The sequence below is a fragment of the Protomyctophum parallelum genome (assembly GCF_964188405.1).
Source record: "Protomyctophum parallelum genome assembly, chromosome: 19".
In the NCBI taxonomy this organism is placed as follows: Eukaryota; Metazoa; Chordata; class Actinopteri; order Myctophiformes; family Myctophidae; genus Protomyctophum; species Protomyctophum parallelum.
This window is the reverse complement of record NC_139717.1, coordinates 14,715,019-14,730,957: the sequence shown is the minus strand read 5'-3', so window position 1 is coordinate 14,730,957 and position 15,939 is coordinate 14,715,019. Positions and strand designations below refer to the sequence as shown.

Genomic DNA, 15,939 nt, shown 5'->3' with positions numbered 1-15,939 from the left:
GCCAGGGAGAATAAGTGGGTCTTAAGCAAAGATTTAAAAAGTGGACTGGGCAGCTCTGATGTGAAAGGTCAAAGTGTTCCAGAACCTGGGGGCAGCCGCCACAAAGGCTCGATCACCCTTGGATCTTTTGTTGGTCACTATCACATCTTGTGTGTGTGTGTGTGTGTGTGTGTGTGTCACAGCTGTGGGCTCTTCTACATTTCATCATGCCGACACTGTTCGACTCCCACGATGAGTTCAACGAGTGGTTCTCCAAGGACATCGAGAGCCACGCCGAGAACAAGTCGTGCATCGACGAGAGTGAGTAAACTGTGGCGGTTTTAAGCTCCGAATTCAAATGGATTTCCACGATTGCAAAGCATTTAAAACAGAAATGTTTGCCTAAAGCCACATACACACCAAGGAAGTTGAAATAAGAAGCTGCTTCTTATTTCGATGTAATCTCTATGCAAATCCGTTTTTTTTAATGAAAGCTGCTTCTAGAAGCAAAAAAAGGGTGCTTTTTTTGGTTTAGGGATGGGACGATATTAATTATTTTATAGGCCATCGTGATAATAAATGCTCATATCACTGAGCTTTTATTTTATCGTGAAATTGTCTGTCATACACTGGACCTGAGTTTGACCTCTGTACTGTCTACACCAAATCTCTTCACCAAAAATAGCAGCTAATCTTAGCACCCAAATTATAGATGCCGGGGTGCAAGTCTGGTTTACTAAAGTGGTATTTTACAGACTAAAATAATAAATCGTAATTTATTTCGGCCACAATAATCATGACATGAAATGTTCATATCGTCTCATCCCTAATCCGGACAGTAGTTTTTGAGCAGGTATCTTGTTTGGGAGGAAAGTGGTGGACTGGGCAGGCAGACAGAAAGACATACAGACATACAGACAGACAGACAGACAGACAGACAGACAGACAGACAGACAGACAGACAGACAGACAGACAGACAGACAGACAGACATACTGAATGTCATCCAAGAGCCCTGCTGTTAGCCAGTCAAAAAAGACCAGAAAAGAAAAGTACATTTGTTTATATAAAGATATTGTAGCCAACTGTTATGGGGGGGGGGTTTGTTCTACTGCTTTCTTTGCCAGCTGACATCATGCATTTTCTTCCTCTCCGCTCCATTTACGTGTGTGGTTTATGTGTTTAGTTGTGATGTGTGTTTGCCATCCAGAGTAAGAAGACTATGGCTCACCAGGCTCGGTGAAAGAATGTTCAATGTGTTTCATAGTAGCCCAGCCAAGAGGTCTCGGTTGTTCCCCTCTCTGTTGAAAATCCCCCACAGAGACAGAGACCTCTCCCTCCTATGCGGGGACATGGAGCCCAGGAGGCGCTCCGGGTCCTCTCTCCCCCTCTTAGTGTGGTACGATGTGTATTTCCGTAGGATTTTTTTGCTAAAAGTGATTTTTTTGCTTTTTTGGCTTTCATAGGGACCAAACTGTCAGAAAATGATGGGGTTAAAATTTTCCCGACCCCCACCCCTTATTTGGGGGGTCATATCTTTTGGGACCTCCCATAATAGTATGCCAGACAATTAATGTCCGATTTTCATAATATTAGGGTTGTTTTATAGGTTTTTAAATATTCTGAGTTGATTTCTTACACTTTGAAAGTAGCCAGAATAATCTTTTCTGACTTTTGGTTGGGGTCTTTCTTCACCCGGGGCCCCCCGGACTCATCTTAGTACTCATTACATTCCTCGCTCTGCTCCTGTTCCAGAACAATGTCAAATTAGATGATAATTTAAGCATTAAAAGTTTTTGTAGCTTGGCACTGATTACAAAAATGAGTAGTAGTTAATACCAGGGGTCTTCCACAGGGGGTCCGGGACTAGTTTTGCCCCTATTCTTGCACCCATATATGTGATTTGCAAGTATTTCGAATAGTATTAGAATATCTTGCGTTTATGTAAAGTACTTTGATAGTTTATTAGTATTCTACCATTATTGTTGACACTGCAGGGAATAAAGGTATTGCAACTTCTCACTTTGGGCACGCAGAACGTGTCCATTTATTTCACACACTGCACTCACACTAACACACACACACACACACACACACACACACACACACACACACACACACACACACACACACACACACACACACACACACACACACCTATCCTCTTAAAGAGCCCATGGTAAATTATGCCTACAATACATTATTTGTAGGATCTATTCATCTTCGTCATCATCATCTTGAATGTCCTCCCTGATAGTGTTGACACAGTCTCCACCATAGAAATAGTTCCCATCTAGTAATGGCAAGGTTGTTGGACCTCCATGCTCCAATGACTCCAATGGTGATGGAAGCTTGCCGTTAACAAGCTCAGGTGGAATGGAACCCATTCGAAGGTCCTTGAAGCAGTTAATGGCAGGATCATCATCATCAAGCCTCAAGTAGGCATTGACCCATGTCTTCTTGGAGATTCCAACTAATTTTCCTCCCCAGTCAGCACCAGAAAAATTGTGTAGGCCCAGGAAGAATGTCATTTTTTGCCCCATCTGACACAAGCGCTGATGAAACCAGACTCTTCAATGGTGTGTTCTCTTTGAACAGATTGCCTCCACAGTGCAACTCAATCAATTTACATTGCTTGAGAGCATTTTCTTGACCTCAATGCAATCTCTCCTGAGAGCTGATAATGTTCTTTCCTTGAAGACCTGGAAGCTTTTGGGAAGATGTTGAGGTACTGATTCACTAGACCAGAAAGATGAGGTGTGGTAGTGACTAGTCGGTCCAGAGCTGCTTCATCTCTACTGATTCCAACCATCCCACCTTGGCTGATCTTTATTTAGCAGCAATATTTGCTACACTGAGGCACCTTACTTTGAAAATAGCTGATCTACAAGCTCAAACTACAACCTTGTAGATCAGCTATTGTTGGCTAAAGTTCTCCTTGGAAAAGGGATGCTATGGTTCAAGTGGTTTAATGTAAAACAATAATAAAAGTTCCTATCCCACAATGATTTGGTGGGCCCCTGTATAGTAACTCTGAGGACCCCCTAGGGGTCATGGGCCCCCTGTGGAAGACCCCTGGTATTGGCTACTACTATTTATTTTATTATCAGAGCCCAGCTACAAATACTTTTATGCTTCATTTATGATCTAATTTGTCGTTATTCTGGAACAGGAGCAGAGCGAGGAATGTAATGAGAACTTATAGGCCCAGAGGTCAGTCCGGGAGGTCCCAGGTGAGGAAGCACCCCTACCAAAAGTCAAAAAAGATTCTTCTGACCACTTTAAAAGTTTAAGAAATCAACTCAGAATGTTTTAAAACATACAAAACAATTCTAATATTATGAAAATCGGACATTAACTGGCTGGCATACTGTTCTGGGAGGTCCCAAATAGATGACCCCCCCAGAAACGGGGTGGGGGTCGGGAAAATTTGAACCCCATCATTTTCTCATAGTTTGGACTCTATAGAACCAAGATCTGCAAAAAAATCAATTTTAGCACAAAAATCCTACGGGAGCTGTTTTTTTGACGCATCGTACCACACTATCTCCCTCGAACAACCTTCCGCAGCATTGGACAGAGAGTTAGCAGCTTGCGTATCGTTGTTGTCGGGCAGAAACCTTTTATCTCCCAATTTTAAGTTCTCTGTAATTTTACGCCATACTTGATCACACAACACTGTCACTCAAAAGTAGCAGTTCCACAATCTCGAAACGCGCCACAAAGCGACACGTTTTAAGCTTGTAGATCTGCTTCTTTTGCTGTTGTTGAATTTGAATCCTGAAAAGTCGCAGTTTTGGACATATGAGGATCCCAACTCGACAGAGACGATATAGAGCTCATATCTCCTGGAAGGGAAGCTCCCTTCCACAACAGGCATGGTTGAGTTGATCACTTGTTGGATTCGACCTGACTTTTTCTGCCTTCTTCGGGGTAGAAAGGAGTTGATGTGTTCCTTTTCTCCGGCCGTCAAGCATGTGGTTCATGTGTTTAGTTTGCTGCTGAATGCCGTGATGTGATCTGTGATGTTTGCGTTGTGTGGTTTGTGTGTAGGACTAGTTGTGTTGTAATGTTGTCGTTACAGACCAGCTGTCCAGGCTGTGATGTGATGCGTTTAATGTGATGTAAATGTGATGTGTCGTTACAGACCAGCTGTCCAGGCTGCACATGATCCTCAAACCCTTCATGCTGAGGAGGATCAAGAAGGACGTGGAGAACGAGCTTTCAGACAAGGTACAGGGGAGACCTGTCTGTCTGTGTCTGTGTCTGTGTCTGTGAGGCCTCACAGACAGGTCTCTCACAGATGAGGCCTCTCAGTCCCAAGAATCTTTTTTGTTATCGTTGGATAACTTGGATACGATTTTTTTCTTCTTCACATGGCAAAGACTGTTTATTCACATTTACAAACATGGATAACAATACAAAAAACAAAATAACAAGGCGAGGCGAAGCGTTGCTTGAGGCTGATGTATGAGGCACTTATGAGTCAGCTGGCGAAGGAGAGGCTGATACCCAACCTAACAGAGGAGGCAGGAGAGAATCTTGATATTCTGAGGAATACAAGTCACTCCCAGGAATCCCTTGCTGCTGCTCATGCAGCACTGGGTGTGATGCTGATCTCAAGAATCTCATCAGAAACCTTTTCTCCCAATTAGAGGTCAGTGAGATGGCAGACTACTGGAGAGACGTCCGGTCCATGACAGATGTGCTAATGCAGAATGTGCATGCAGTCCATATCTGCAGTATGTCAGCTCTCTGTGTGCTATGCTATTGTAGATGGTAGCATACGACAACAATAAGTATGGGAGGTGGCTGCCTGCCTGACTTCTGGGCGATGCTCACAGCTCTCCCTGCTGAATAGGTTGCCTTCCTTCGTACTAACTTCACTCAGTCCATCACAGGTAACGCCTATTCCAAAACGGCCTGGGACATGTGGATTGAATGTACAACGAACAAGGGCAGCAAAATGAAGTCAGGCTAGCTCTCCATCCTCCAAAATGAAAAGCAGCTGCTGGTGCACTCCAACAATGTCAGCAATGTGGCCCGCATAAGAGCTGCTCACAACACTCTTGCCACCCCAGAAAAGAAGCCAAGAGGAAGCACACGGAAAAGTGGCCCGAAATGGATGCGAGAAGATGAGCAGTGTGTGCAGAACCCGATTGCATGCATGGATGAGTTCGACTCATTTCTGTTTAATCCGGCCTCATCCACACTTCGCACCCTACAGTCAACTATACCTGCCTCTGTCAGTTTGAGCAAACATTTGACATTTTACATGCATGCATGCGTAGAGAAGCCCGGCGAAGGAACTCAAGGCAAGAGCTGCTGAAATCAAAGTAACAATTCTTCTAAGTTCACTAATCGTGTAGACATATTGTAAATTAGTTTTTTAACAATAATTGAACTCTTGAGAGGTCCATTTGGTTTACACTCTCAAGAGTTAAAGATCTAATAAGGGTCCATTTGGTTACCAACTCTCCATCATTTAGCTGGGGACCACCTGGAACCCCCGTCAAGGACCACTGATTAGTGAACCCCTGCTCTGTAGGACAACACCGTCCATCACGTCTTGACGTAGACAAATGTGTTGTTGCCAAACGCAGCGTCTCAATTCCTTGAAGGATGTCTGATTGATGTATGGATCCGTGGGAGGCGTGTTCAGGCCTGTGTACGGAGTTGCACAACAGAGCAACAGTTAGGTGGTTTTCAGTTGTGGACTGGATAGTAACTAAGTAGAGTTAGCAGAGAGTACTGCAATTTCCAATTTCCAATAATCTTAATTGTACTTTTACTCCTCTACATTTATTTGAAAACTTTTCTAGTTACTTTGATTATTATTACAAAACATACATTAAACGAAAATAGTCGATCTACAAACTCGCAATGCGTCGCATTGTGAGTTGATCTGCTATTTTCTAAAGATTTTTATACATTTGAAAACTTGAATTGGGACATTCTGCACATTGTGCACAATGAGTACTTTCTACTTTTGGTACTTTAAATACATTTTATACCAACACTTTTGTACCTGAATTCCGGACTTTTACTTGTAATGTAGTATTTCTACATTGTGGTACTTCAAAGGCGTGTTTTCAAACTGAGTCCAGCACAGTAAAGCCTCTGGAACAGTGAACTCGCACGAATCACTCCATACTTTGACGGATCAATTTATAGCAGAGAATATCGCGTTCCGCTCCCGACTACAGCTGAGAGTTCAGCGTAGGTGTTTGGCACCGTCCGTCTATCTGTCTGTCTGTCTGTCTGTCTGTCTGGGAACCTCTTGTACTTTACTGCTGCTGTTACCTGTTACTGCTGCTGCTTCACTTCCTCTTGTACACTTTATAGCTGTTTTGAAAATGTATCTTCACTTCTGACGGAGAACATGACTCATGAGACAGACAGACTAAAGCCACAACCTGCGTTATGTTTTACTCAAAACTTAAGAAACTCAACAAAGCATTTATTCCCAAATCAACCAATCAGAATAGTTTTATTTAAGTGTTAAGTGATTGTTTTACTTTTTCTGTTTTGTATGTGTCTATGGAGTTAACATTACGTCTAATAGACCCCCAGGTGTGGTTAGAATATTGAAATATGTCTTCCCTGCGTATTTGTGGTTTCTTCCCTTAAAGCTGAAAGCCTTTGAGTCAAAAGGCCCAATCGAATTACACCACGTTAGTGACATACAATATCAACCCCTCCCCTAACCTCTCCCCCTTTATCATACAACAACAGCTGTGGGTTTCAGTTCAGGTGGATCACCATTCACCACCCACCTGAACACCAGGCATACTTCGTGAACTGGTGGTTGTGGCCACATAAAAAACACTTTATGTACACTTTCTTTTGAATTTGTTTAATAATCTTTCTCCTAGTATAATCATAGTACTTGGCTGATGATCATGTTTTTTTGGGGGTGTGTGTGTGTGTGTGGGGGGGGGGGGGGGCATAACCTCTTTAAGCGTCCATATGAACAACTGAACCAACTAATGATCGTTCCCAGATCGAGATCCTGACCTACTGTCAGCTGACGTGTCGCCAGCGGCTGCTGTACCGCGCCCTGAGGAACAAGATCTCCATCGAGGACCTGCTGCAGTCGTCCATGGGCAGCTCTCAGCAGTCCCACACCACCACCTCCTCCCTCATGAACCTGGTCATGCAGTTCAGGAAGGTAGGTACCCTCTACTACTTTATACTACCCACCCAGCCAGTCCTACTGGCTCTCATACCATACACTACATACACTTAAACCATCAGTGGTGCTCAAACGTTTTCAGGTCAAAGACCCACCAAAATTATATAAATGTGGCCGCCGACCCCCACATCTCAAATATTTTGTGTCAGGGACCCCCAGAAGCAAAAATTTTAGCTTTAAAAATGTGCATATATCTACAAGCTCATAGGGCGGTTTCGGGGGTTCCCCAGCAAAATGTGTTAATACAGCATCACAATCATTTTAACCCCCTTCATCCATTTATACTGTATTCAACAGTACTTCAACTTCAACTCCTTTCGGAAACTTCTTTTGTGCAGTGGTAAAGACAACAGAAATCACAGTACACACAAACACAGTTACTATATAAAATATCTACTTTTTAAGAGGAACTACTTAAAAGCATAATATTATTATTATAAGTACTAATAATTAAAAAGCTAAATATTTACTGTAGCAGATATAAGGCACAAGCTCACAGTGTGTCACTTAGTGCCGCGCTGCAAGCTTGTACATATGTTGCGGTGCCTGGCGGGCTGGCACAAAACATTTTCAGATGGGCGTCCGTGGCCATATCCTGTATAACAGATAGATATGCAGTGTATCTGTGCGTGTGTCCAAACATTTGTCACACTCCTGAGCCATAAAAATGCAAGATTGCACCTCTGTTTGCACCTTCCTCAGGCTCCAACGCATTCACATGGCGTCTCTCCCGTTCCCTTGTGTGTGTGTGTGTGTGTGTGTGTGTGTGTGTGTGTGTGTGTGTGTGTGTGTGTAGGTGTGTAACCACCCAGACCTGTTTGAGCGGCAGGACACTCGGTCGCCGTTCCACATGTCCCGGAGGCCGTACGCCATGTCCAGATTCATGTACCGACAAGGACTCTTGGACACACACAACCAGGCCAGGAACAAGTGAGTGCACACACTCAAAAACACTCAAGATTTGCCAATTCTAGCATGCTTGTGGGGACAATTTGGTCGATAGTCGGTCACTCATATTTGATACAGTCTGTTTCTGGCAAAATTTGAACTAATTCGGTGGCAGTAACCGTAGCGTTTTATAGCCATCAGTTGATGCTTCATAACCATATGAGGATCATTTGTTCTTATGTGACGCGATATTTAATCCGAATTCAGAGTGGGGGAAAATTGTGACCCAAGGTACGATGTTTAAATTACGTCAGACTTCGGTGCTCTATAGAAATGTACTTAGGCACACACGCACGCACGCACGCACGCACGCACGCACGCACGCACGCACGCACGCACGCACATACACAGAGGGTTAACAGTGTACCGTATCTCTCCCACACAGGCTGCTACAGGTGCTGTTGTCTCCGTTCTCTCCAGATCACATCCAGCGCTCTCTGTTCCATAGGAGACGTAAGTTCCATTCCTAACACGTCACATACCACCACCTCACACCTGCTGTCAGTCAAATATTCAACTAGCCAATCTACATCAAGCTTGTAGACTTGTTAGAATATATGGAGATAAGAAGATGCTTGATACAGTATAATACTCACTGAATGACATTAATCCAAACAATGATGATGAGAATAAGTGAATACCAAGCAACATTGTAAAAATGAAAACCTCTCTCTCTCTCTCTCTCTCTCTCTCTCTCTCTCTCTCTCTGGTCTCCAGGGGATGATGAAGGAAGTTGTTTCTCGTTCCTACGTTTCATAGACATGTCTCCTGCGGAGATGTCCAACCTCATGCTGCAGGGAACTCTGGTCAGGTACTGTCCAACCTCATGCTGCAGGGAACTCTGGTCAGGTATTGTCAGACTTTCCCCGAGAACGTCATACAGCTGAGCAACGGAAACCATTCAAATGCTACTGCAAGGGATGATCAATGTAATGGGGAGCAGGTCATTATTGAGGAAGGACCCGCAGAACGCGAAATGTTGACACATTGCCTATGTCTCGCTTCAAAAGAAATACATTATGAGAGCCATGTTTACATACAGTAGCTGCCATGTTGGATACGGCACAAAATCAAGGGATGCAGATTGATATATGAGCCCAGGTGCTCTGAGCTTTTGACTATATAGCCTAGTCTGTTATTGAGTCATTATTCAAAAACAACACACTGCAGAATTCAGTGATTGATGGAAGCTGTCTCTCTCTCTCTCTCTCTCTCTCTCTCTCTCTCTCTCTCTCTCTCTCAGGTGGTTAGCTCTTTTCCTGTCTCTGAAAGCAGCGTACCGGCTCCACCAGGGACGCCTGTTCAGCCCTGCGGAGACGGAGACAGAGTGTGGAGGAGGAGGAGGGGGAGGAGGAGGAGGAGGGGGGGAGCCCAGGAGGACGTTCCTCTGTCGTAGAGACCTCATCCTGTGGCCCGACCGGCCCACCAGCAGGCCCAGCACACACACCAGCACTCTGCTTCAGGTCAGCGCACGTACGCACGCACGCACACACACACACGCACACATTTTGATGTATTCATTCATTCATTCATGTCAGAAAGACTGACCGACTTTATCTGGCTGTATTGAAGTGTATGATTTAACTTTTCATGGTCTATATTGTTTAGAATAGTTTTGTATTAAAATATTCTAGTATAATAAAAGCAACTAACTTTGGAAAAAAGTCACGATATCGAATCGCAATATAAATCGAAGTGGCACCCTAGGTATCATGATATTGTTTTGAATTTGGAGGTAGTTGGGTCCAAATACAGTATATCACCCTGTGTGTGTGTGTGTGTGTGTGTGTGTGTGTGTGTGTGTGTGTGTGTGTGTATGTGGGGTCTCTTCTCTTCAGTCAGAGAAGATGCTATGTGCCCAGCTCCGCCTCTAGGTGGCACTGTTTATCCATCATGTTTCTGGCCTATAGTCGTTCTGCACCATTTATCCTCCATAGCTATAGCATGAATCATCAGGTTGGATAGTTTTAACATTTAGACGTTTAATCAGGAAAACATGTCGTACGCACAGCGCACAGAAAACATGTCGTACGCACAGCGCACAGAAAACATGTCGTACGCACAGCTGGGAGTTTGTTCTAGATTTGTGGAGCATAAAAACCAAATGGACCCGTACGGGTCCATTTGGTTTCATTTAACTCTCTCAAAGACTCTCCCAATGGCGCTCTGAAGAGTCTTATCCAACGATAACAAAATATTCTTTAGTTTCGGGTCTGAGAGGCTAAATCTCATCAAATGGTGGTCTGTGGCTCAAATGCCCAATAAATAATGGACCTTGATATGAAAACCACTGGTTTATAATATCACACAAGATCAGGGGGTTTCTTGAAATAATAGCGTTAGCGAAACATTGACATAAACAATGCCTCCTCGGTGCTGTGATCTAAATGGCTTTCATACCAGTCCATTGTCTCTGCCAGGAGCGTGTTTCGGACTTTCCGCAGCTAATGGTGTAAACTGCTACACAGATCTGTCTCATATTATTTGCCAGCAGGCCAATGAGCTCAATTCTCCAAATATCTTTCTGAATGGGCTCTATATGCACAGTTGCGCGCACACCATTTTGGAAAGAACATGGGCCTCTTTCTTCCCTACTTCCTTCACAGGTGTTACCGCTGATACTAATGAAGGCTCTGTTCCATTCTGGTCAAACAGAGTCAGGGACAGGGTGCTGCTATTGTGCGTGTTTGGCTCACTGGAAAACACTCTGCTACACCAGTGGGTCTCAAAGTGTCCTTGAGTGTAAACAAATGGCCCTGTACTGGTGTGCAACCTTTGTAACATCATTTGTAACTATTTGTACACTCTCAGAGAGATTCCGTTCAGTTCAAGCCTACAACTGATTAACCAACAAAACAAAACGTAACAAGTTAAAATATGGAGATAAGAGGTTTCTGCCCGACGACAACGTCATGATATTGATGGAACACATCTTCACTCATTTAAAAGGGATGTGTTTGCATATTTCACTTGTTTTGAATATTTACAACTATGTTTTTTTTTATCTAACCCATATTAACTTCCACTGCTGGCCTGCTCGCTTTGCCTAAAAAAATGGCAACTAAAAAATACGGGGAAGCAGCTTTTTGCTTCTACGGGACGTCGGCAGCCTCTGTAGACATTTTTAAAGCTCAGCTCAAGACCCACTTCTACAACATTGCTTTTAATTGATCTTTTATTTTTTATTTTTTTATTATTATTATTTTGTTTTGTTATTCATGTCCTCACTGTATTGCATTACTGCTTGTTTTTTGTCGTTGCCTTGCTGTATTGCATTACTGCTTGTTTTTTGTCGTTGCCTTGCTTTTCTTTTATTCTCCATTGTTCTGTAAAGCACTTTGAGCTGCATTTCATGTCATGAAAAGTGCTATACAAATAAAGTTGTATTATTATTATTATTAACATTGTGTGTGTGTGTGTGTGTGTGTGTGTGTGTGTGTGTGTGTGTGTGTGTGTGTGTGTGTGTGTGTGTGTGTGTGTGTGTGTGCGTGCGTGTGCGTTGTGTGCAGGGGTTGTTGTTCACAGCGTACAGTCCAGGTGCAGTGGGCCACACTGACGAGCTGATCCACGACGGAGACTCGGTCACCCTGAGACCCTGTCGGCCCTCACAACCACCCAAGTTCGTGCTCACTGCTACGCCCAGGGTGAGACATGACTCTCTCTCTCTCTCTGTATGTGTGTGCGCGCGCGCGTGTGTGTGTGTGTGTGTGTGTGTTGCTATCTTTGTCAGGGCCAAACATCCCTAGAACCTTCCCGCAAATGATTGAGAACCACACATTTCTGTCTTTTATCCTCAAAGTGGGGTCCCAGGACCCTCTGGGTTCCTTGAGGGGATTCCTAGTTGACCCTTACAGGTGTGCAGTTCTTGAGAGTGTTCAAAATGTATAACCGGTTACACTGTTTTTCACTAGAATTTGAGGAATACATGAATCCAGGAAAACAGGAATACATTGGGCCTCATTCATCAATACCTTCGTAAATCTTCTTAAAAAAATGTCTTAAGTGAATTCCTAAGAGAAGTGATCAGGCACATTCATGAAACTTTCTTAAAAGGCAGAATTGTAACCCAACCCTAACTCAGACCACACTTTGAGAACCACTGCTCTGAATTTAAAGTGGGCGGAAGTGGGGTTATCGCGAAACCGTTATCACTGCACCCACTTCCCACTTTGCATTGCTATGTTTGCGCCCATTACATCTCTAATTATCACACGTCACTAGTCACCAGCTGCATAACGCACTTCAGCGTTGCGCCGCGCTATTGAGCGCTATTGACATGGCTCCTACCATTTCTGCCTTTTGTATTGACTTTGCCCCATTTTGCGTGTGCAGCCAAACACACACGACCACTCCGGAAGGAGTTATTTATTTAGTCCTTTAATTTTCCTATTTTTTTTTGTTGTTTTGAGAGTTTTTTATTTAAGACAATAAATCACAATAAGACACGTTAACATCAATAATGATTAAAGAAAACAAAACACATATAAAAACAACACATAACAGCAAAAGCAAGGAACACAAAAACAAAACCTCTTGATCTAACATCACAGATAAGTCTATGCAAAGGGTGCATTGCAAGGGGGGTCTGCCATGGAACCCTTATCCTCATGGCAGTTCTCAATTGTAAATAGAAAAAAAAATAGTTACCAGGCAAGTTAAAAATATCACATAAATTCTGGAAAGAACGTAAACCATTAACATCAAATAAATCACCCAAAGTATGAATCCCCTTGGAACTCCATCTGGGAAAACGAATAGGACGATTGTCCAAAAGCAAACCATCATTGTTGAACACTGTGGAAAACAAATTCCATTTCAAATCAATCTTGCACAAATTTTCAGCCGCTCTCCACACTGTTACTAACTGAGAAATGATTGGCCCAAAGCGAACTTTGCATTGACTATTCGTTATGTTTGAATAGATCAGATCTCTCAATTCAACAGGATGAACCAAACTCTCCTCAAGCTCTCGCCAACAGACCTTTATAGTTGAGTCGAAATAGCTTAAAAGGGGGCGAAGAGTGAAAGCCCAATAGTATAATTTGAAGTTAGGCAACGAGAGACCGCCATCAGCTCTGGCCCGCTGCAACAAGGAAAGTTTGAGACGTGGGCGTTTCCTATTCCACACAAATGTAGATATAGCAGAATGAATCTTAGTCCAATACTGTGATGGCGGTGGCAGTGGGAGCATAGAACTCACAAAATTAACCCTAGGGAGGACATTCATCTTTATGATTGATACTCGAGCTCAAAGAGAGTTGGGCAATGACGACCATCTGTCTAAATCAAGACAAATCTTATTCAAAGTGTCACTATAATTGTTTTTAACAGTAGCTTGAAGAGACAGGAACACATCTATGCCAAGATATTTAAATTTGTTCACTACTGGGATTATGGGAGGCAGAACAACAGATCTCATCTCCTCATTTAGCGGCAAAAGGGCTGACTTTGTCCAATTGATTTTGTAGCCTGAGATGGCACTAAACTGATCAAAAATCTTAAGAATGTGTGTAATTGACTGTGGAGCATTAATTTTCCTATTTTTAAGGCATGTGAACCTCATATTATAATAATAAATATTGTAGAATTGAAGAAAAAGTTATTTTGCACAAACATACTGTAGCAGCACTCAAATGTGCCGAAGAATGCTCTTTAGTGTGGGTAGATTCTGTTTAATTAAAGCTAAGAAAACATTGGCGTAGTGTGAGGACAATATTCCTGGTCCTCACAAGATAAATCGTTGTTTTTTATGGTTAAACATCTGGGAAGTTAGGCTTACAATTAAGAAAGAATATTCCGTTTAGAGGTTAGTTTAGAGGGTTTGGGCTTGGACTCATGCCTGATTTATACTTAGCTGCACGCCAGATTTGTATACCGGAAATAGCAGAGCTTGTAGATCATCTATTTTCGGGGTGGGGCTTATATGGGAATTTGTTTAAAAATAAAATATAAGTTAAATTGGCTAAAACATTCATGTCTAGTATAGTATAGTATAGTAATGCAGTTGTGCGGGTGTGTGTGTGTGTGTGTGTGTGTGTGAGCGAGTGCGCGTGCGTGCATGTGCTTGTGTGTATGGTTACTATCCAGCAGTGTCTCCAGCTGTATTAAAACAAACGGTTTCTAAAAAGGCCTCACTGCACAGTTTGATACTGCTGAGCTCCTCTACATGTTTACTTTCCTCCTGTACGCACGCATGTGTACACACCACGCACGCACACACGCACTCGTGTTTGTCTTACTATCTTTGTGGGGACATCAAAACATTGTTTCTCCTGTTGTCCTAACCTAACCATAACCTTTTAACCGTCCTCAAAATTCCTATTCCTACCATACCTTCGCCAGAAATAGCAGCTCTGCATGCTTTGCTCACAACACGTTGTGTGCTTGTAGATCTGCTATAGTCGCGATGACTTGCATTGCACGGAACAGGGACGCTAGCGTTCAAGTGGACAACACAGACCCCTCACATCAATAGAGAACGGAATACAAACAATGCAGAACAATGTACAGATCTATAGAGAAGGAGAAACAGATCAATGGAGAACACATCGATGTGGTCATTACACCGGTAGGGTCGCTTTGAGTGGTCAGAAAAATGGAAAATGCCGTGCTCAGCATGTCATCATCACCAAACGCTCCTCCTGACCTGAACCTCATCTTTAACCATGTATGGTTGACCAGAGTCCCTCAGGGCTCTATACTAGTGTCTTTTCTGTTTTCTATTATTGAAGAACTATCGGTTATTTTCAAAATTGTTGCCTCTTTCTTAGAGTATTTGACAATTTTTGTTGACTAGTTTTTAGTCAACAAACTAGTTTTTATACAATTTTGTTTTTATACTAAGATTGCTCGGTAGACAGAGAGTTTTGTCTTCTGGCTCAGCTCTCTTTTCGTCACTACAGTTTGGTACAGCGACTACAATACCACCCTGCTGCTCCGATTCTCCGGCTGATCTCATTCCCCCCCCCCCCCCCCCCACCCCTCAGACCCCAAGATAATTAACCCATTTAGACCTGAGGACGACAGTTTTCAGAAAAATCTCATGTTTCTATATCAGTGGTTCTCAAACTATTTCATGTCAATGTAATTGGCCACCAACCTGAAAATATGTTGTTCCAGGGACCCCCAGAAGCAAAGATATGAGTTAAAAACGGTCGCTCTGAAACAATATAATATTCAAATATTTGCGCCACACTGTCACGATTAAAAAAGAATAGCAGATCTACAAGCCACAAGCTTGTACACCGCCGTACACTCGACTGCGAACCGGTCCAGTGAGAGCTGAAGGTGTTGGACCGATGGCGCTGTCAGGAACACATCATCTGTAAAAAGCAGTGAAACAAGCCGTAGCTATCCGAGCCGTATACCCTCTCTGCCAGTTATCATTTATAGGCTTGCACTGCAACGGTTTATACAGTGTGTGACGTCAGACCAAAACAACACTTGACTGCACCCTTGGTCTGAGGTCCAGGGACGTCAATGGAAGTTAATAATAGCGTCATAATAGCGTCACTATGAGGCAGATTTGATGAAAATGAGGTGAGGTTTCACACCGGATCGGCATGGCTTCTATGATCTCTGCAGTCATGGTGATGTTGTCATAATTGATTATGTCATAATGTAGACAATTCGCTCATACACGGGCGGCCTGCGCTGGTCATCATCTCCAGGCTTGCACTGCAACGGTTTATGTTGTGCGTGACGTCAGACCTCAGCTCCTCGTCTGCCTTCATAAAGTGTGAACTGTCGTTTTCACTTCATCTCAGTGCGAGGTGTAGACTTTTGTCTACCTAGGGCTTAGACACAGACTGAGAAGAG

General features: G+C 43.2%; 1 protein-coding gene across 5 annotated transcripts in view; it reads left to right on the top strand.

Annotated features, from left to right (window-relative positions):
* ino80 (INO80 complex ATPase subunit) overlaps positions 1-15,939 on the top strand; it is a gene marked incomplete at its 3' end in the record, with an annotated part of 79,444 nt that overhangs the window by 20,596 nt on the left and 42,909 nt on the right. For all 5 annotated transcript variants that reach the window (XM_083789673.1, XM_083789672.1, XM_083789670.1 and 2 more), the window contains exons 19-26: positions 183-300; positions 4,126-4,211; positions 6,982-7,149; positions 7,970-8,103; positions 8,507-8,574; positions 8,839-8,932; positions 9,365-9,584; positions 11,631-11,765. In XM_083789673.1, the coding sequence (XP_083645799.1) occupies positions 183-300; positions 4,126-4,211; positions 6,982-7,149; positions 7,970-8,103; positions 8,507-8,574; positions 8,839-8,932; positions 9,365-9,584; positions 11,631-11,765 (1,023 nt within the window). The remainder of the gene's footprint in view (positions 1-182; positions 301-4,125; positions 4,212-6,981; positions 7,150-7,969; positions 8,104-8,506; positions 8,575-8,838; positions 8,933-9,364; positions 9,585-11,630; positions 11,766-15,939) is intronic.